We start from the raw sequence: 19,906 nt of genomic DNA on the forward strand, positions 1-19,906 counted from the left end.
GAGCTCGAGGGGCCCCACGGCGCTTGGGGACACATGCAGAAACCAGAGCAGCATCAGTTTATTGGCCTCGTGACAGACGACACCCTGTCCTGCCAGCAAAGGACAGTCCTGTCCCCTCCCCGCCACCCTTGGGATATCCCAGGAGGGAGCAGCACTCCTCATGCCAGTCGCCTGTGCCTCCCAGTCTCTCGGACGCCCCAGTCCCTCTGCTTGGCAGGGAGGAGGCACCGCTCACTTCAGCTGGCGCAGGAAGCCCAGAAGGGCCTGGTGGAAGTCCTCTGGCTTGTCCAGGTAGCAGGCATGGCCAGCACCAGGCAGCACGGCCACACGGTGCTCAGGGAGGTGCTGGAGGTTCTGCAGGGCCTGGGGAGCCAGGCGGGTGTCACGGTCACCATACAGGATCAGGGTGGGCGTCTTGGTTAGGGGAGAGAGAAAACAAGAGCAGCTGTCAGAGGGGTAAATGGCCACCACTCCCCCTGGGCTGTGCCCACCTCCTTCCATCACCACAGCTGCAAAGCTGAGGGGAGGCAGGTGCCAGCACCACCCTGAGCTGGGGGTCACAGGTCCCCCTCACTCACCCCAAAATAGTGCCACCCTCCACATCACCCTGCAGCCAGCTGGCCCAAAAGGCTTGCCAATACCTAGGACAGCCCCCAAGAGCCCAAAAACGCACCTGGACTCTCTGGTACTGCTCAGCAGTGTAGTCTTTGGTGCCCACAGGTGCGATGGGCACAAAGCCAGCCAGCCGGTCCCCGTGCGCCAGGAGGAAGGGCAGGGCAAAGCGGCCACTCATGGAGGGGCTGATGAGAACAGGCCTCTGCATGCCCAGCTCCTGGAAAACATGGTCCAGGAAAGTCCTCCGGCCCTGTGCTGTCACTGCCATCTCCAGTGGGGGCGAATCCCCATAGCCTGGTATGGAGAAGAGGACATAGGGTGGTCAGGGGGCATTGTGCAGCCTGCAATGGTCTCTCCTCACCAGGATTCAAAGGCTTGGCAAAAAATGGATGCTTGACAAAGCTCCAGGCTTGTACAGTCGCAGCCATCAAAGCCACAGGACACAGACAAATCCCATGCACATTGTGCCAGGGATCACCAGTAACTATCCAGAGCCCTCCCTAAAGAGATCCAGAACCCAGCAGTGACTAAGGCAAGGGACAGGAACTGCCCAAAGGGATCAGCTAAGCACAGTGCCACGGTCCTACCAGGCAGATCTATTGCGACCGCACGGTAGCCTTCTCCAGCCAGCAGCGCCAGCGTGCCCAAGGCCTCCCACGTCTTGGAGGTGAACGCCTGGCCGTGCAGGAGCAGGACATCGGGCCTGCGAGGGGGAAGACAGGCGGGAAGGGGCTCAGGAAGGCTGCCATGCCTGCAGCGCCCGGCGACCACGGGGGCTGGTGAAGACCGAGCCCAGGGCCTGGCACCCCCCAGCTGCCGGCGGGCTGACCCACCTCCCGGGGCCGACAGCTGCTGCGGGAACCTCCCTGTAGAACACGGGGGGCTCTCCCGCAGCCATCCCCGTCCGCACGGTGCCGTTGGCCGCCCGCCAAGCCCGCTTCCCCTCTTCAGGCCGTGAGCGCCGGGCGCCCGGGAGCAAGAGGTACAGGAGCAAAGTGAGGAGCGCCCCGAGGAGCAGCAGCCCCAGCCGGCTGCGGGCAAGCAGCATGTCCGCTCCCGCTGGACAAGGAGAGCGGCAGCGCGGGGCTGCGGGACCGCAGCACCGCTGCTGCGGGAGAACAGGTCCCGGTCCTCGCTGCTCTACTCAGCTCGGGCCCAGCCCGAGCCCCCGGCCGCCGCTCACTGCCCCGTCAGCCCCGGCCCTGCCGCCCCCCGCCCGCCGCGCACGGCGCCGCTGCGCCCTCGGGCCCCGCCTGGCGGCAGCACGCGACACTACAGTCCCGACGAACAACGGCCGGAGCCCGCAGCGGAGCCCTGGCTCGGGGGATCGGCCGGAGCTCGGCCAAGCTCGGCAGAGCTCTGCTATGTTCGTCCAGGACTCGGCGGCTCTCGCCAGAGCTCGAGCAGGGCTCGTGTTGGGCTCAGGCCGGCACGGCAGAGCTCGGCCTGGCTCGGTAGAGTTCGGGTAGGGCTCGGCTTCGCTCGGCATAACTCGGGTTCGCTCGGCAAGACTCGGCTTCGCTCGGGAAAGCTCGGCTTCTCTTGGCGGACCAGGGCTCGGCGAAGCCCGGCCCGGCGAGGCCCCAGCGATTCCCGGGGCCGCCCCGGACTTGCGCTTCATGAGGCGGTGCCGCCGTTCTCGTGCCCGCCCCGCCGGTCTTTGGCCCCGGGGCGCGGCACCCCCAGTCCCGTGGTGCGGCGGGGAGGAGGCGAGCGGCGGCCGGCCCCGTGTGCGGAGCAGCAGGTAAGGGCTGCAGGCCCACCGCTGGACGGGGAAGCGGAGGCAGGGGCGGGCCGGTGAGGCCGCCTGGCACGTCAGTGACCCCGGCGGTGCCACCACAGTGAAGATGATGCCGGTGTGACCCCTCATAGCCCTCTTGCCTTCCTGCTGCCGCCGGGCCTCGACAGCAGCAGAAGGCTTGTCAGCCCTCCCATTCCCACATCTCGCCCCACTTAGCAGCACCCAGGCACCCAGGCATGGCCACCCCTCCAGTCACCGAGAGCACTGTCACGGTGCAAGGACAGACCCTCTTCTACCGCCAAGCTGAGCCAGCCCAAGTGCCGAAGCTGACCGTGCTGCTGCTCCATGGCATCCGCTTCTCCTCCGAAACGTGGCTGCAGGTGGGGACACTTGCCACGCTGGCCGAGAATGGCTACCGAGCCATAGCCATCGACCTGCCGGGTAAGGTGTGGTGAGCACAGCCCTAGACTCAGGCAGGGTCGCCTCCGGTTTGTGTGGCCAGGATGGCAACCCCGGTGTCCTGTTGTGCTGTGCTGGCTTCTCCCAGTCACTGAGGCGGTGTGGAGCCTGACAGGGCCACTTGTGTCTCCCATGATTCAGGGCTGGGGCGCTCAAATGATGCTGTAGCCCCAGCACCCGTGGGCCAGCCAGCACCAGCAGCATTCCTGAAGGCAGTTTCAGAGGCTCTGTGCCTGGGTCCAGCTGTGGTGATCAGCCCATCACTCAGTGGCATGTACTCGCTGCCCTTCCTCTTAGAGCACAGCCAGCTCTTCAAGGCCTATGTACCTGTGGCACCCATCTGCACTGAGAAATTCACGGCGAAGCAGTATGCCCAGATCAAAGTACGGCCTGGAAGGGCACTGGAGAGGTCAGGGAGCTGGGAGGGGGTGGTGAAGAGGGGACCCTGCCACTGGGGTTGAGCAGGGGAAAGGCCAAACAGGCCAGAAAACCTGTTGTCACTGAAAGAGGGGAACGGGATGAATGAGGAATGTAAATGTGGGGTAGTGTGTGGTAAAGAGGGGACAATTGGAAACCCAGGAGTCTGAACTTCAGTTTATCTTTGTGATACTGGGTGGGGGTGAAGGGCAAGTGTCTCACCTCCAGGGTGTTCCTGACAGAAGGAGTGAGTGCCTAGGTGACACTTGCAGACTCAAGGTGTATTTTCCCTCTACAGACCCCCACACTGATCGTGTACGGGGACCAGGATGTGGAGCTGGGGCAGACCAGTCTGAACAACCTGCAGCACCTCCCTGAGCACCAGGTGCTGATGCTGCAGGGTACAGGACATGCCTGCTACCTGGACAAGCCCAATGAGTGGCACCGTGGACTCCTGGCCTTCCTGCAGAAGCTGAAGTGAGCAGGACTGGACCACAAGGCATGGGGATGTGGCCAGCCCACCCACCCCTCTGCCTGCACATGCACCCTTGTGCCAACCCAGGTGCTCGGCTGGCACTCACACTGCACTGGCCCACACCAGCACTCACCTCTCTTGAGACCAAATAAAACCCCACGCTCTGCCACTGCTTTCCTGCCACCTTCAACCTGCTTCTTTTCCACCTTTCCCACCTCCTTCCCCCATCCCTTTTTCCATGGCTGCTGTCCCACACAGGTTTGGGATGTGACAACAGGGAAGATGCAGCCACTGAAGGATGGTACATTTGGGGATTGTGGATGGGGGAATGCCAGCCTTGCTGGAGCCCACCTGTCACTTCTGACAGGACCCTCATGAACCTCAAAGGGTGCCCAGGGAGCCCTGGGGCTGTGTTCAGGGACAGGTAGGTCCCCCAAGGTAGTGACATCCGTGTCCCCAGCTGGCCAGCCTCCTCGTCATCCTCCTCTTCCTCCTCCTACCCTTCCTGGCATTCACCCAAGTCCAGGGTAATCCACAGGGGCTTAAACAGGAACTGCCAGCCCTGGAAGGCTCCTGCCCACGGCAGCATCCACTCAGCACCATGGGGAGGTGGGGGGCGATTTACCCAACGAGTGGCTGCCATGAACAGATGAGGGGGCAGGCAGGGAGGCTTGACAGACGGGGGACAAGACCCCTGCCTGCCACCTGCCTTCTCTGCCTTTGGTGCTGCTGCACTGGGCACTCAGGGACGCAGATGGAGCCAGCAGCAGGGTGCCCCCCCAGTGCCCCCCCTTCCCCAAGCTTGCCTGGGCTTTAGCTGCTTACGCTAGGGCCCAGGAGGATTTAGTGGGGGAGGTAAGGGGGGGTGGGGTCACTTTTCTGTGGGTGCAGGATGCCCATGTGGGGGACATAAGGCAGTGCCAAGGGTGCAGAGGGTGGTCTCTGCCCTGGCAGTCCGGCAGACTCCTGTCTGGAAGCATCCCTGACCGCCCCAGATGGCTCAGGTCCCCGACTCCCCCCCCACCCATACAGGGGTGCCTCCTGCCCCTCCAGGCGCCACCTCACAGCAGCAGCCGGGGATGCCAGCGGGCCTTGGGGTGCCAGCTGCCCCATCCCTGCCCGCTCCGGTGTCCTTGAGCCCTCGAGCCCTGCCAGCTGATCGGCTTCCAGGAAAAAAACCACGCAATTACAAAGAGGGGCGATGTGTGAGCCAAAGGGAGGGGGGCCGGGGGAGCCAGGAATGTCCCCAGCGGTGGCAGATGGCCTTACCCAGGGTGCATTGTTCCTTTTAGTGTCTCTTATCCGCTGTAATAGGATCCCGGAGGGAGGGATGTGGGAGAGGGGAAGAGCGAGGGGGGCCCCGGCGTGGACCGGGGTGGGGGCCGGGGCTGCCAGCTTGGCCCTGGCCTGTCAAGCGGCTCATTGTTCCTGCCCCGGGTGTCACTGGGCGCCGCCGGGGACAATGTGGCACTGAGGGGCGGCCGGCGGTGGAGGGACGAGGCGCACGGAAAGGTACCCGCCGGGCCCCACTCCCGCGGGGACCAGGGGGCTTGGGGCGGCCGGGAGGGCGACAAGAGAGAGGTTTCCCCAGGGACGGGGTGGGGGCTTCCTCCTGTTGTCCCCCTTCCCTTTGTCACTCGAAGGTTCTCCGAAGGACGGGCGGTGCCCAGCTTGGTGGCTGTCCCAGTGCCAGCCATGGCAGGTGGCCTGTGCCCATCACCGGGGCCTTTGGCGTCCCTGCCAGCCTGGCTCACCTGGGGAAGAGCACCCCCCTGCCCGCAGCCTTGTCTGTGGCAGTGGGGGGACACCCGTGGCCCTGCTGCGTTCCCCCGTCCCACCGCCATCCTCGTACTTCTTCCCCCGGCGGCGTCTTTTGTTCCTGGCGGATTCCTGCTGCCATTCATTCCCAGGGGGACTGGGGACCCCGGCCGGCTGCGCGTCCCTACCGGCACCCCGCACATCTCCGGATGCCGCGGGCCGGGGTTACATCCCTCCCCCTCCGCCCCACTTCAGGCTCCCCTGCACCAGGAACGGGAATTTCCCCCCTTTTCGGTCTCTCTACCATTCTCCAGCCCGCGGTAGCAGGAGAGTGGACACGGAGCGTTCAAACCACCCCGGGGGTGCGAGGCACAGCACCCCCCCCCCGTTACCCTGATGCAGGAGATGTGCTGGAGCGGTGACGAGTCCTGCCAGCACCTAAAATAGCCGGGCCCCCCCCGCCATGCCCGCGGACGCGGCCCCAGCCTCAACACGGGTGCTTTGTTTCAAAGCTGCTTGGCATCGCCCGGCTTGCCGGGAGCCAGCGGTGCCGCAGCCGCCCACCCGGGCCTGGACACACAGTAATTGTCCTTCTCCCGGGGGCCCAGGCCGCCCACGGCCACCAGGGTACAGGATCCGGGGGGCCCTGGGGTGCTCTGAGAGGGGACACGGTGCAGCGGTATCAGTCAGCAGGCATCATGCTGTGGTTTGGTTGGGATGGTCCCCATCAGGGAGCTTGCCTCAGTGTCCCCTGTGGCTTTGTGGGTGGGCAGAGGGAAAGGAGGAGGAGAAAGAAGGTGGCTTGCATAGCCTGTGAGACCACCCAGGCCACCTCTGTTCTCCCCACTCCAGCAAGCATCTGCAAACAGAACCCTATCCCATAGGCATGCCCCATACACCTTGCCTCCTCCCCCGTATCCATCCAGCTCCTGGCTTTGTGCAGCACAGACTGAAGGCAGCTCAGGCAGACACAGAGCAGTGGGTCCCTTTTGGGGGTGCAGGGTGCCTGTGGGGTGCCATGGGGCCATGTGAGCCTCGCCTGCCGGAGGATGGCACAGCGATGCCTCTGCCTCAGTTTCCCCATTTCCCAGCCATAGGATAGTCAAGCTGCAGATCTGGGGGTAAGGGGGTTAGCTGGGGCATCCCCCCTTTCTGAACATCATGTCCCACAGATTCATCCTGCCCTCCCGCCATGGCATCGCCAGACGGAGCCAGTGGCGTGGGTGGCAGTCCCGAGGAGACAGAGCTCAGCATCACCCTGACTCTCCGCATGCTCATGCACGGCAAGGTAATGGCAGGGGGCTCAGTGCCACTGGGGGTTCAGCAATGTCTGGGGTGAGGGGCCACACTGGAACTCCAGCTCCTCACCATGCCCTGTTTTCTTCCCCTGCTCCCAGTCTCCCCTGGGAATAGCATTCCCAGAAGGATTTCTTTCCCCATCCTAAGCCAGGGAGGGGCATATTCCCATGCCCCAGTGTCACTAGTTAAGTCACCCAGTGTCCCTGGGGCAGGATCTGCTGTTGCCAGGCTGTGAGCAGAGGAGGGGATGTGGCAGGCAGGGAGCTGCCTCCTGACAGTGCCGCTTCTTCTCTGCCTTTGCAGGAGATTGGCAGCATCATTGGCAAGGTAAGATTTGGGGTCCTGTGTGTTGCCAGCCCTTGGCTCCCCTGGACCTGACCACACACCCTATTCCTTTACCTGCAGAAAGGAGAGACTGTTAAGAGGATACGAGAGCAGGTAAGGGCACACTGGTGGGCTGCCAGGTACTGCTACCTGTCATGCCTGTACCTGGTGGCTCCCATGTGCCTGCCCCCATAAATCCCAGGTGGAACCAGGGAAAACAAAGCAACACCCCAGGAAAGGCTGCCTGGGGCAGGTGGGAGGGGCAAGGCTCAGGCTCAAAGGCATCAATCTCCTCCTATGAGGCTATTCCTGGGGGAAGTCATGAAGCATAGGGCTTGTGACCCTAATGGGGTGTGACACTGTCCCCAGAGCAGTGCACGAATCACTATCTCAGAAGGGTCCTGCCCCGAGCGCATCACCACGATCACTGGCTCCACTGACGCTGTCTTCCGTGCTGTCTCCATGATCGCCTTCAAGCTGGAGGAGGTAGACAGCCCTCCTAAATCCCTGCCAGGTGCCCCCAAACCTGGGAGATCCTGGGGGTCTGACACTGCATCCTACATCCCTCACAGGACCTGGGAGCAGGGGGCGATGGGGTGTCAGCAGGCAGAGCACCAGTGACCCTGCGCCTTGTCATCCCCGCCAGCCAATGCGGCTCCCTCATCGGCAAGGCAGGAGCTAAGATCCGGGAGATCCGGGAGGTGAGGCTGACGGTTGCCTGGATGTGGGATCTCCTTTTCCCCCTGGAAGTACAGAGGCCTGGGTGTGAGGGCTGCCACAGTCCTGCAGGGGCTGAGGGAGGTGGTGCAGGAGAGGGTCCATCACCCTTGCAGGTCCTGCAATGGTCTCTGGGGGCTCAGGAGGGGAACAGGGGAGGTGTGAGCTGCTGAGCCCTGGCAGGGGAATGCCAGCATCTCTTTGCTTCCTGCAGAGCACAGGGGCACAGGTGCAGGTGGCTGGTGACTTGCTGCCCAACTCTACTGAACGAGCTGTAACCGTCTCAGGGGTGCCAGACACCATCATCCAGTGCGTGAGGCAGATCTGCGCTGTCATCCTGGAGGTACCTGCCAAGCCCCATGCCCAGCCCGGGGGGCATCTGCTACCCAGCTCCCCCTCCCCAGGGCTTCCCATGCCCATCTGGACTCAAATACCTGGGTCCCCCTGTGTGGAAACCTATTGGAGCACCCTGCCTTCGTAGTGCTGGGGGCTGTGCCCAGCTTGCTGGGGCCATAAGGGGGCAGAGGGTCCTTGGGGCTACAGGGGCATTCAGCTTCATCTCTCATCTCCTCCACCTCCTTCCTTCTGTCTCCAGTCGCCTCCGAAGGGGGCCACCATACCCTACCACCCTGGTCTCTCCCTGGGCACCATCCTGCTCTCTGCCAATCAGGTAAGAGGCCACAGCATCTCTGAGAGCATGAGGTGGCCAGGAGGACAGCCTCTGACAGCAAGGGGCAACTCTGGTGGGCTCAGGGTAGTCTCTGCCCCAGAGGGGAGCAACCTGAGACAATGGTCCCCACCTGGCTCCCCACTGATGCCCCTTTTTTCTCTCTCAGGGCTTCTCCATGCAGGGCCAGTACAGTGGGGTCTCTCCTGCAGAGGTGGGTCTGTCCCTGCAGCAATGGGGGCTGTGCCCATACGGATGGGTGCTGCTGGGAATGCCTGACTTGGGAGGCACTGGGGCACTGGGGCACAGCTGACCTCTGCCATCACCCCTAACACCACCTTCCTCCTCTTCGCACTGTTCGGGCAGGTGACAAAACTGCAGCAGCTGTCAGGGCATGCGCTTCCCTTCGCTCCCCTGGGCCATGCACCCACCATGATGCCAGGTGAGCATCTCCCATGCTCCCCCAAGGCTGGGTGTGCCCCTCCTGATCCACCCTGACATCTGGCCCTGATGAAGAGATTTCCCTCCTCGGCACCCTTTCCAGTCCCAGCCTCTCCAGCATGTCTACCTGCCCCTCCAGCACAACCTTGTCATTGTTTTCCTGGGGTCACTGCACCCACCAGTGCTCCCCAGTCTTGCAGTGGGAGAGCACTGGCACCAAATTATGGCTTGTGTCTATGTCCTGTCCTCCCTTCCTCTCCACAGCAATCCTTGAGGTTTGTCACCAGGGCTGCTCACCATCCCAGTATGGGGCTGACATAGGGGCACAGAGCTACTGGAGACCTGCCCCTTCATTGCTGACATCCTTGTCTCTCTCTCCAGGCCTGGATGCCAGCTCCCAGAGCAGCTCCCAGGAGTTCCTGGTGCCCAATGATGTATGTATTGGTCTGGGAATGACAAGGGGGATCACATCTTGTCCCCACCCATGTGAGCCATCCCAGAGGCACTTTGCAGAGGCCAGCACCCACTGACCCACACAGTGGAGGCTCTGCCAGAGCTTAGGAGCAGGAGGGGGTAGCTGGGACAGAAGAGGAAACTGAAACACAGGACAGGAGGGAAGAGTTTAGGCAATGCCAAGGAAAGGCCTTGGCATGTGGCACAATGCCAGCAAGAAGGTCTTGAATGAGACCAAAAAGCAAGGTTTGCCCAAGGAAAGCATTGCCCTGCCCTCCCAATGCCTTCCACAGTTTCACCTCTGAGGTGTAGGGGATGTCCAGGTGAGCCCCTTGGAGCTCCCTGCTTGGCAAGACTGCTCTGGCTGCTCCTGGCTCACCCCCTCCCTGCCCCTTCAGCTCATCGGCTGCATCATCGGCCGGCACGGCAGCAAGATCAGCGAGATCAGGCAGATGTCAGGTGCCCACATCAAGATTGGCAACCAGACTGAGGGCTCCAGCGAGCGTCATGTGACCATCACAGGGACCCCTGTCAGCATCACCCTGGCTCAGTACCTCATCACAGCCTGGTAGGTGTCAGCCTGGGGGGGGACTCACACTGGGTGCTAGTGAGGGTTGGCTCTTCTCCAGCACCTCAAGGCAGCTTTTGGAGGATACCTCCACCACAGCATCCTCGGGGAGGATGAGCTGGGTGCTGCTACCTGAGGTGGTAGGTGCAGGACCTGAGACCCACCAGATTTGAGGCCCAGCTTTTCAATCCTGCTCAGTGCGATACCCAGAGTGTGCCATGGACACGAGCCAGAAGGGATGGGGCACACAGTTCCTGCACCCTAAGATTGTGGTGGGAGAGCCACTCTGTCACCATGGTACTAACCATCATCCTTCTCTCTTGCTTCCCCAGCTTAGAGACTGCTAAATCTACCTCCCAGGTGCCACCAGGCCCTGGCTCCATGGACCTTGGCATGGGCTTTTCCCAGCCCCTCGCTCCAGGCTCTGGTGCAGCACTTCCCACCGTCGCCCCAGCCCCCCCGGCCCTGCTGGGCACCCCCTACGCCATCTCCCTCTCCAACTTCATTGGCCTGAAGCCAGTGTCCTTCCTGGCGCTGTCCCCATCCTCTGTGGCAGGTCCCAATGGTGGCACCACCACCTACACGACCAAGATCTCGGCGGCCAACGGCACCAAGAAAGCTGATCGGCAGAAGTTCTCACCCTACTGAACCCCACTGGTGGGTGGGCCAGGGGGTCCGGGGTGCTACTCAGTATCAGGGACACCTTCCTGCCCCCCACCCTGACCTCAGCCTCTGCCAGGTGCCCCATGCCCCCCACCCCAGGGAAGGGAAGGGTCTTTCTGGTGATGATGCCTGCTGGAAGAAGGGGCTATTTTGTTGCCTGCTGCCCATCCCAGCAGCACTGCACCCCCCTCCCTGATTTTCTGCACAGAGACCATGTGCCCTGGTATTGGGTGGGGGGCCTGTCCCTGCCAGCCTAGGGTCCCTTCTCCCAGTACCCTGTGCTGCAGGACCCCTGCTTCCTGCTCCTCACCCTGCCTCCTCTGCCATCCTGCTCATGCCCACACTCCATCTGGCACCCAAAAGCCAGGCCCCACTGGATGAGGACTGCCTGGCCTCTCCAGGCCCCTTCCACTGGCTCTGGTGGGGGGCTCTCCCTGGGCCACCCTGGGGCAATCGCCTCCCAGCAACCCCATCCAACAGCCAGTCCCCGCTGGCTTGGAAATGCTGTATATATATCAGTCTATATTTTTTCCTCCTTTGTAACTTATCAATGGTTTAATAAAAAGATAAAATTTACAAGAAAATAACAATAATAATAATATTCTCCACTCTGGGTGGAGACTTCCCCCAGAGTAGGGGTGGCCCCAGCTCCTGGGTACTTGGGTGGTGGCTGGAAGAGCATCCCTGTGTCCAGGGTGGGGGATGCTGGCCTTCAGCCCCATCTCTCTGGGTGTCTTCCTGGAGTCCCTCGCTGCCATGGGGCAGTTAGAGAGGCCATAGGGCAGTCTTCCCTCAGGCCTGCAGTTACTACTGGAGTAGGGACAGCTCCAACCCACCATGCCAACACCATCCACGGGACCTCTGTGGGTGGGCTGAGGGTAATGTATCCCTGCAGCATTCCCCAAAAGGTTCCAGTCCCCTTTCTAGTGGGGACCCCATAGGAGTGTCCCCAAGCCCTTCAAAAGCAATGAGACTGAAGAGGAACAACAGCTCCTCATCCCCTCTGGCTGCTGCTGCCCTGTGTCACCCCACACAGCCACCCCCCACCACCCTGTATCACCATGTCCAGCCCAGCATGCCCTTGGCCAGCTGCCCACATCCACTGGCACGTGGCACTGCTGACCGGGGCTTCAAACCGGGCAGCTGCGCCCATAAACAGCCCGACGTGGACCTCCAGATTTCCAGTTCCCCCCCAGGGGGATGATCACTGCCAGCTGAGGGGACAGAGGGCATGGCCAGGCATGGCCACGGGCATTGCATGCTGCCATGCCAGCAGGACAAACAGTGACATAGCCAGAGCCAGCCCTGTGGGTGTGTCCCCCTGATCAGTGTCACAGGGAGCAGGAGCTCCTCCACACAAGCACTAGTTTTGGGTTAAACAGCCAGGGATGGAGGTCTCTGTGTCTGCCATCCAGGCTCAGCAGAGGGCTCGGGGTCCTGATGTTACTGGTGTTAGTGGCATTAGCTGTATCATTGCTCCTGGATGGGGTGCAAGGGACATCTGCTCTTCCCCGCTGGCCAGGAGTGCTCTCACTGGGGCAATGGAGATGGAGGTGTCCTGTCCCCTGCCCCTGCACAGGAGCCCTTTGGCCGTCCATGTCTTGAGGAGAGCCTATCCCTGGAACTGGGCTGTGCTGGTGGAGCCAGAGACAATTCCATCCTGCAGAACAGAGATGTGACTTCCCCAGATCTGCTACCTTCTCCCAGCAGAGAAACCATCTTCCACCATAAGCTCAAAAAACAGGCAAAACCTGAACAAGGACTCCTCCAAATCCAAGGGGTTGGGTCCTAGTAGGTCTGATGGGTCCCTGGCAGGTCTCCTGCCCAGAACAGTGGGGCAGAACCTTCTTCTCAGCTGCTCTCTTCAGGAACTTGACCTGGGGTGGGGAAGCCTGTTGTGGCTTGGTCCAGCCTGTTCCTGGGGCTGGGACTGATGCAGCTGGTGTGCGTCTCCAGTGTCCAAGTTGCTCTCTGGAGGAACTGCAAGAAGTTTTCCTGAACAGAAGTCTCTGAGATGGAAAGACAGAGCTCCTGACCCAGGGGATGGTTAAGACAGCTGCGCCGGAGGCGGGCCAGCTCCTCACGGATTTGGCGGTTCAGCAGCCCATAGAAGAAAGGATTAATGGCAAAGGAGGAGTAGGCAATCCAGGTGACCACCATCTCCCCGTGCCCACCACCCACTGTGCCAACAATGACAGAGGAGTGCAAGTGGAAAGCAAAGAAAGGCAGACAGCAGCACAAGAACTGTCCCACAATGAGGACCAAGGTGAGGATGGCCTTGTTGCTTCCCAGGAGGCGATCTGGGATCAGCCTGGGCAGCATCAGGATCCTGGCAGTGAGGATGGTCACTTGGCTGGCAATGGAGTCACATCGGTGTCTGGGTGCAACTGCCTGTGCCGGCACAGGTGCCTGCTGCAGGGACGCAGTCCGGGCCACACGGTAGATGCTGGAGTAGACAGCGAGGATAATGATGGTGGGCAGAATAAAGCAGGTGATGCTGAAGAGGATCACAAAAACCTTCTTGTGGGCTCCGGGGCTCCAGTAGACTGTGCAGCGGCTGGCGCTGGTGGCACCATTGCCATGAGGCCATGCCACTAGTGCCAAGACAGTGATGAGAACAGACTTGACCCAAATGAAAATCACTCCAGCCACCGCCAGCCTGATGGTCATCTTGACCTCATACCTCAAGGGGTGGACAATGTAGTAGTACCGCTCCACGCTGATGATAGAGATTGTGAGAATGGAGGCACTGATGAAGCAGATATTCAGGAATATCACAGCCTTGCACTCAGCAATGCTGTAGATCACCCAGTTGAAACAGGAGGAGCTGGAGATGATCCCCAGAGGCATGAGGAAAATGGCTGAGAGAAGATTGACTGCACAGAGGTGGCAGACAAAGATGAACTTCCTGAAAAGGGGTGTTTTAAGGATGATGACCATCACCACGATGTTGGCCACCAGGGCGGTAAAGGTGAGCAGGATCATGCAGAAGAGGCCCAAGACCTCCTGGGCAGTGGAGTGCTTGGGAAGGGAGAGCAGCTCTAGGCTGTCCGTGGCGTTTGACCCTGTCTGGCTTGCCATCCCCCTCCAGGGCTAAGCCAGCAGCTCTGGTGCCTGGGCAGCAAGGGCTCTTCTTCTTTGTCCCAGAGAGGGTAACCCCAGCACAACCATGGCTGCTGCCTTCTCCTTGTCTGTTGGGATCAGGAGCTGGGTGTGAAGGGAAAGAAACAAAATAAGGAAGAGCCACAGAGCAACACAGAGACAGCCAGCACACTTCCAGGGTGCTGGAGGAGGGAGTGGTAGACAATGAAGTCATAGCCACTTGGCTGTCCCAGAGCAGGCACCCAGGCTGTCCCCAACCTAGCCAGAGATAGCATTGCTTGGTCCTGTGGCACCCATGCCAGGCTGACACCCCGTCCCCCCTCTCCAATGGCACCAGTATGTCCTGAGAAAAGACAGTACAACTTGCCTGTCCCAACCCTCTTGCTCTGGCCACAGGGGAACCCCAGGTGGGTGAGATTCAGCGCACCTTTGCTCCTGGAGAGATGGGTGATGCTCCTCTCCTCACTGGGGTCCTGCTTGCTGGTGTTGCTCCCGCAGCAGAAGCGGGGCTGCCGGCCCTGTGTGAGGCCACGCTCCCCCTTCCCCGCTCCCGTCACCCGCTCGTCATCCTGTTTGCCTGCAGCCTGCCAGCTGCGGATGGCACCAGCTGTCACTCCCGGCGCTGCCTGCACTGCCTGCACCCGTGGCAGTCCCACGGGGACAGCTGCTGGGTCCTAGCAGCCGGCAGGGGCTTAGGAAGGGGCGATCGGGGTTCCTGAGCCCTGTGCTCCCCAGAATGGTCACCCACTGCACCAGGCCTGGTCCTTCCACGGGAACAGCTCAGGTCCCTGGGGCTCAAGGGACAGAGCCACAGGCAGGTCTGCCGCAAATCGTCTCCACTGGCACATGGATGCTCATGGGGCAACAGGGTAACACAGCTGGGAGTTGCCCTTCCCTGGCAGCCTCAGCACCTGGACATGCGCTCAAGGGGCACATGTGAGCACAGAGAAGGGCCTGGCACAGGTGCCAGGCTGGGGCAGGACAGCAGGCATGGCATGAGGCATGGCACTAGAGGGAGAGCAGGCACTCGCCCTCAGGGTGGATGGATGGATTCCTCTATCCCCAGGCAGGGCAGCAGATCTTGCTCATCCTCTGTAGCTTTGATGCCACGGGGTGCCCATGAGCTGTGTGCCTTGCTAAGGTGACGAGAGCAGCTGGCCTCTCAAAGACACCAGCTTTTATCTGAAGGTTTCAGCCCCTCCAGAGCCACCTGTGCCATCCCTGCAGGGACCCACTGACACCCTTCCCTATAGCACACCCGCCTTGCTGGGCAGGAAAGCGAGAGCACCGCTCAGTGCAAGGCACAGTGCTTTTATTCATGCTCAAAGCAAGCTCAGTCCCCACGCCAGCCTGGCCCTTGCCAAGCCCCAGGTGGGGTGGCCAGAGAGTCCAGATCACTGTGCTCTGGGCTGATAGGTGTCACCACCTGGTGCTGGGCCAGGGCCGTGGTGCTCCCAGGCACCCTCAGAAGCGGATCTGGACAAGGTAGCGGATCCGGCATTGGCTTTCCTGGTAGATGAGGTACTCGCTCTGGCTGAAGGAGGAATCCTTGTAGGCAGGCATGCAGATGGGCTTGCCCTGGCACACCAGCACCTTTTTGCCATCCATCAGCATCTCCTTATCCTGTGCAGGATCTGGGCCAGAAGACACCACACCACCACATCAGACTGAGATCTGGCCTCTCTTTCCCCCTGCCCTGTGCCCACCACACCCCTCCTGCCCCAGGCTCACCTGGCTCTGTCTGGCCACAGGCCAGGACACTGTCATAGCCAGCAGGTGGCTGACACAGCGTGGGGTCATCGCGGGTGATGCGGTAGGGCTTGCCCAGGGCCACCTCCGTCAGGAACATGATGCCAACCCTCTCAGATGTACAGCCCACTGCCATGGGAGAAAGGGATGGGGGTGATAGCACCATCCCTGGTATTCCCACCTGGTTGTGCCCAGGCCATGCTGGGACACAGGGACCAATTGCCATGGCAGGGAAGGGGCTTGGCAAGCCCACAGCTGCCTGGCAGGGGTATGCAAAGATGGCCAGGTTCACACAGACCCATCACAAGCAGCCCAGCCCATCCCAGGACCCTCACCATAGCTGGCTGATTTGCTGTTCTCGGAGGCGAAGTAGATGCCCTTGCCCACGCGCCCGCCTGAGTGGGGCATGATGCGCAGCCCACTCTTCAGGATGGCCGCCACCACCGCCACGTTGGTGCCATGCCAAAGCAGGCGCCGGTGCTCCAGGACGTCATGGGCCTTGAAACGCTCATCCTGGAGAGATGCAGAGCTAAGGGCTGTCCACACAGGGACACACGGGTGCCCAGGGGTAGAGGAGTACTACCCACCTCCCCAGTCCAGCCCTAGTGCCTGGCTGGAGGGGCAGGAGACTGGGTGCCTGTTTGGCCCTGGCTAGCTGGGCTGAATCCCTTCCTGGGTGGAGAAATCCTGGGGCGCAACTGTGGCATTCCCACTGTGATATGGGGAGAATCACCTTGTCCTCACCTCACCATCTCGGGCCACCTGCCAGATATTGAGGATGTGGAGTTTGTGACCGGTCTGCTCCACGTAGGTTTGGATCAGCTGCCGAGGGGGAGGCAAAAAAGCTGTGTCACTCCAGGCAGCCATTGCAGCAATGCCCAGGGTCCCCCCGGGACAATAGGAGCCTTTGGGGTGCCTGCAGGCCTGACATAAGTGCTTCCCATTATGGGACACTGGAACAAGCAGCACCTGGTATTCCTGGGAAGCCGGGTCCAGCAGGGAGAGCTGGCAGCAGAGCAGGGCATAATCCTGATCCAGCGGATGGACAACTTCTTTCTCCTCCTCCTCCTCCTCCTTCACTTTCTGTGCCTGCAGGCTCTGTGCCACCTCAATGTCAGCCAGCACCTGGCAGGGACAGAGCAGGGACATCCTCACCACCAGTGCTGGGCACTGCGCCGGGGAACCAGGGCAAGCCCAGCCTCCTGCCAGCAGCCCCTGTCCCACGGGGAAGGGAAGCCATGCACTCTGTGCTTTGGCATCTCACCAACAGCATGTCCTTCTTGGCACGCAGCAGGTCAGGGGAGTTGATGGGGGGTGGCCGCGCTCGTCCAAAGTTGTGTGGGATGATGGTGTAGAAGCGTGAGGAGAGCTCCTCCAGGCGAGAGGCCTGGGGGGGCTGCTCCCTCAGCACTGCCTCCAGCTCATCCAGTGCCTCAAAGCCCCTCGCAATCTGCTGCTTGCTCAGCTTCCCCAGAGGCATCTTTTTCACATCTACAGGGGAGGGCAAGGAGAACCCGTCCACCCCACTCGCTCCACAGCTACTTCCCAGAACCTCCAGTATCACCATGGGCAAGTGTGGGCACCCAGCATGGGGTGTCCACAGTCCCATCAGGTGCCAGCATATCAGAGGGGATGCTCTAAAATCCATCAGCACCTCTGCTCTGTTCACCTCCTCACCAGCACCCCGCAGCCCGAGCTCATGTCACCCATCAACCCATCACCTCCTACCGATATTCATGGTCTGCATGGCATCCTGGAACATGTCACTGCTGAAGATGAGGGACACCAGGTCCTGTGTGGCTCTGTCCAAGGTGCAGGGCAGCACCCGCTGCTTGCAGACCTTGCCCCCATCCATGGTATCCACCTGCAGACACCCCACATCAGCTGCGTGCCTGCAAGAGGCTGTGGGAGCACTGCACCAGGGCTGCCCACCTCTGTGAGGAGAGCCTGGTGCTGGGGCAGCAGAGCAATGGGCAGGTGCTGCCTCCACTTTCCACAGCTGATGCCCCGCAGAAGGCCACATTTCTCATTCAGGATGCCCTCCCACTCCATTTTAACCCACTAGCCCCATATCTCTGCCTGCAAGCTGTTTCAGCATGCACACAGACCCCTCTCAAAACCCATCCCATCCTGCTGACCCTCTTGGATGTCCTCGTGTTCAATGGGCCCGGAGTGTGATGAGGACCATCGCACCGTGGTGACAACTTGGGTGCTCGGAGTACTCACCCTGAGGACAGCCTCCACCTCCTGCCCAGCCCCTGGCTGCACCTCAATGAGCGTGTACTTCCCCGGCTGGGCAATGAAGTTCTCCCTTGTTGCCCAGCTGTTCTTGGTCTTCTCCCGAAATTTCTTCTCAAAGTCCTTCTTGGCAGCTTCCAGGGAGGCACAGGGCATGAGCTTGAACTGGCCTGCCTCCCCCTGGCAGTGGACAGCAGTAGTCAGCAGCTCCCCTGCATCCCTGCTCCACCAGCCCCATGCCAGTGGGAGCAGGCAGGAACAAGGGGGGCTGTGATAGCAGGGCTTGGAGCCACAGGCAGGAAATGTGCTGAGCCACCAGCTCAGGAAGACACCCAGGACTCCTTGCTGGGCTGTCACACACACATTCACTGCCAGGACAGGCGCCACATGCCCCAGACAGCCTGACTATGTTGTATGGCAATAGGTCCTTGAAGCCCTCCCATTAAAGTGCTATAACAGGACACTTGGGTGCTTGCTTTGGGACTAGGGACCACCAGGTTCACCCTCAGTTTTTGGGGTTCTGAAGGCAGGGTGGGAGCAGCAGAGGTACAGGGGATGAGTGATGCCTGGGTGGACTCACCACGCGGCCCCAGCGGGTCCAGATGCTGTAGGCACCATCATGCTCAAGGAGCTGGATGATGTAGAACTTGTTGTTGTTGGTGCTGATATTGGTCTGGTTCAGGGTGCAGTCATAGTCCTCATAGACCTACAGTGAGTGACATGGCCTGGGCTGGCACCTGGAAGTGTTTGGTGAAGGAGAGGGTGCCAAAATGTCCCAGTGGGAGCACACAGGGGTCTGCAAGGAAAATTTGGGCTGAGTCTGTGTCATAGGGCAGGGGCTGCTCTGAGACTCCTCCAACCCTCCTACCCCTGCCCCTTTAAGCACCTCCATCCTGCTCTCACCCGAGCACCTGGTGCTGTGCTCAGGGGGCACAGTCCATCAATTGTGGCAGGCTGTTTCTCCTTGGTAGCAGTTTTCAAGGTTGCCAAGGTGGAGCTCCAGGTGTCATCCTCTTCTTCCCCTTTCAGTTTCTTTTCCCTGCTCTCTGGCTGCTTCAAGGAAGAAGCTGTGCGCTTGGAAGCCATGACTGAGCTCCCCCGATGCCACGGAGTCAGAGCAACCTTAATCCCCCAGAAAAATCCTTGGAGACAGCAGAGGGAGAGGTGAGAGTTGCCAAGCTGCCCCTCTGGGAAAGTCTGGTGGGCTGTGCCTTGCTTTCCCTATGCCTTCAGCCTAGAGCAGGGCTGAAGGAGGGGATGGGACCTCTGCCACCAAACTATCTCAATCTTTTCCCTGTGTTCAGGGTGGGTGAACCTCTCAACAGCCTTCAGCCCTTGAGGGACCCCAAAGTGGAAAGAGCCCAGTGACACAAAGCCAAGGGAGAGCACAGGGGGACTCAGCTGCTTGCATAGCAAACTTGGATCAGAAGAGCTGGAAGAGGATCAGAGTCTGGCTGGAGAGGGTCTGCTGGCCCCCACCTCCCCTCACTAGGAACCCCCAATCCACAGGAGTGTGTCCCCAAGGCTCGCCCAGCTCTGGGCCCCCAGGGAAATGCAAGAGGGGAAACAATGCAGTGACACGCCTCAAACGTGAAATGCTATCCCCCCGAACATGAAATGCCATCCCCCCAGTCCCTCTCAAGACCAGTGAAATGCTCGGGTATGGGCAGGGGGGGCTTGGACAGCCGCTGTCTGCTATGCCCCCTGTCAGTCCCAGCGGAAGAGAGGGTGCTGGGGACAGCAATGGGAACAGAGGTACAGGCAGCAACCATGTCCTACCTGCTCCCGCTGCCCAGGGCTGCCTGCCGAGGGGCTGCCGAGAGACTTCAGGCTGGTCAGGCAGCTTGCCCAGAGGAGAAACTTTTTCCTTAGGCAACACCCACGGATGACAGCGAAAACAGCTGATATACCTCTGGGTAGCGCATGCACCCTGTGACAGGCCTGCCTGCTGTTTCCCTGCACTGCCTGCACTGATTGTACTGCCTGTCCATCTGTACTGCCTGTCTGCCTGTCTGCACAGCCTGCACTGATTGTACTGATTGTACTGCCTGCTTGTTCTGCCTGTCTGCCTGTCTGTCTGCACTGACTGTACTGACTATACTGCCTATCTGTACTGCCTGTTTGTCTGCACTGCCTCTCTGCCTGTCTGCACTGACTGTACTGCCTATCTGCCTGTCTCACTGCCTGCACTGACTATACTGCCTGTCTGTCTGCACTGAC

General features: G+C 60.8%; 5 protein-coding genes across 7 annotated transcripts; 2 read left to right on the top strand and 3 right to left on the bottom strand.

Annotated features, from left to right (window-relative positions):
- Positions 1-42: 42 nt before the first annotated feature.
- Positions 43-1,814, bottom strand: ABHD14A (abhydrolase domain containing 14A). Its single transcript, XM_005522278.3, has 4 exons — positions 1,449-1,814; positions 1,203-1,318; positions 674-909; positions 43-414 (listed from the first exon to the last, which is right to left on the bottom strand). Exons 1-4 carry the CDS (start codon positions 1,661-1,663, stop codon positions 232-234), a joined length of 750 nt encoding a protein of 249 aa, XP_005522335.1. The 5' UTR covers positions 1,664-1,814; the 3' UTR covers positions 43-231.
- Positions 1,815-2,143: 329 nt separating this feature from the next.
- Positions 2,144-3,897, top strand: ABHD14B (abhydrolase domain containing 14B). 3 transcript variants are annotated; one of them, XM_014251780.2, is made up of 4 exons: positions 2,144-2,359; positions 2,573-2,797; positions 2,957-3,198; positions 3,531-3,897. In XM_014251780.2, the coding sequence occupies exons 2-4, from the start codon at positions 2,593-2,595 to the stop codon at positions 3,711-3,713; spliced, it is 630 nt and encodes a 209-aa protein (XP_014107255.2). In that variant the 5' UTR covers positions 2,144-2,359; positions 2,573-2,592; the 3' UTR covers positions 3,714-3,897. The 3 variants fall into 3 exon arrangements, with proteins under 3 accessions (XP_014107255.2, XP_005522204.2, XP_087917969.1); XM_005522147.3 differs by having other exon boundaries at positions 2,576-2,797; XM_088061843.1 differs by having other exon boundaries at positions 2,144-2,797.
- Positions 3,898-5,048: 1,151 nt separating this feature from the next.
- On the top strand, positions 5,049-11,121 carry PCBP4 (poly(rC) binding protein 4). The gene is made up of 13 exons (XM_005522277.3): positions 5,049-5,219; positions 6,638-6,753; positions 7,068-7,091; positions 7,170-7,202; positions 7,458-7,574; positions 7,661-7,789; positions 8,020-8,148; positions 8,401-8,475; positions 8,642-8,686; positions 8,839-8,914; positions 9,295-9,347; positions 9,765-9,934; positions 10,267-11,121. Exons 2-13 carry the CDS (start codon positions 6,658-6,660, stop codon positions 10,580-10,582), a joined length of 1,263 nt encoding a protein of 420 aa, XP_005522334.1. The 5' UTR covers positions 5,049-5,219; positions 6,638-6,657; the 3' UTR covers positions 10,583-11,121.
- Positions 11,122-12,062: 941 nt separating this feature from the next.
- GPR62 (G protein-coupled receptor 62) lies at positions 12,063-13,678 on the bottom strand. Its single transcript, XM_005522276.2, has one exon. The coding sequence runs from the start codon at positions 13,676-13,678 to the stop codon at positions 12,449-12,451; it is 1,230 nt and encodes a 409-aa protein (XP_005522333.2). The 3' UTR covers positions 12,063-12,448.
- A 1,445-nt stretch (positions 13,679-15,123) lies between these two features.
- Positions 15,124-19,572, bottom strand: PARP3 (poly(ADP-ribose) polymerase family member 3). The gene is made up of 11 exons (XM_005522146.3): positions 19,466-19,572; positions 18,590-18,828; positions 18,267-18,392; positions 17,675-17,866; positions 17,177-17,312; positions 16,713-16,939; positions 16,418-16,573; positions 16,193-16,270; positions 15,784-15,961; positions 15,431-15,577; positions 15,124-15,333 (listed from the first exon to the last, which is right to left on the bottom strand). The coding sequence occupies exons 2-11, from the start codon at positions 18,770-18,772 to the stop codon at positions 15,164-15,166; spliced, it is 1,593 nt and encodes a 530-aa protein (XP_005522203.2). The 5' UTR covers positions 18,773-18,828; positions 19,466-19,572; the 3' UTR covers positions 15,124-15,163.
- Positions 19,573-19,906: the final 334 nt, after the last annotated feature.

This window comes from Pseudopodoces humilis, chromosome 13 (assembly GCF_049639895.1).
Source record: "Pseudopodoces humilis isolate 2021_Gansu_Grassland_sample_001 chromosome 13, ASM4963989v1, whole genome shotgun sequence".
In the NCBI taxonomy this organism is placed as follows: Eukaryota; Metazoa; Chordata; class Aves; order Passeriformes; family Paridae; genus Pseudopodoces; species Pseudopodoces humilis.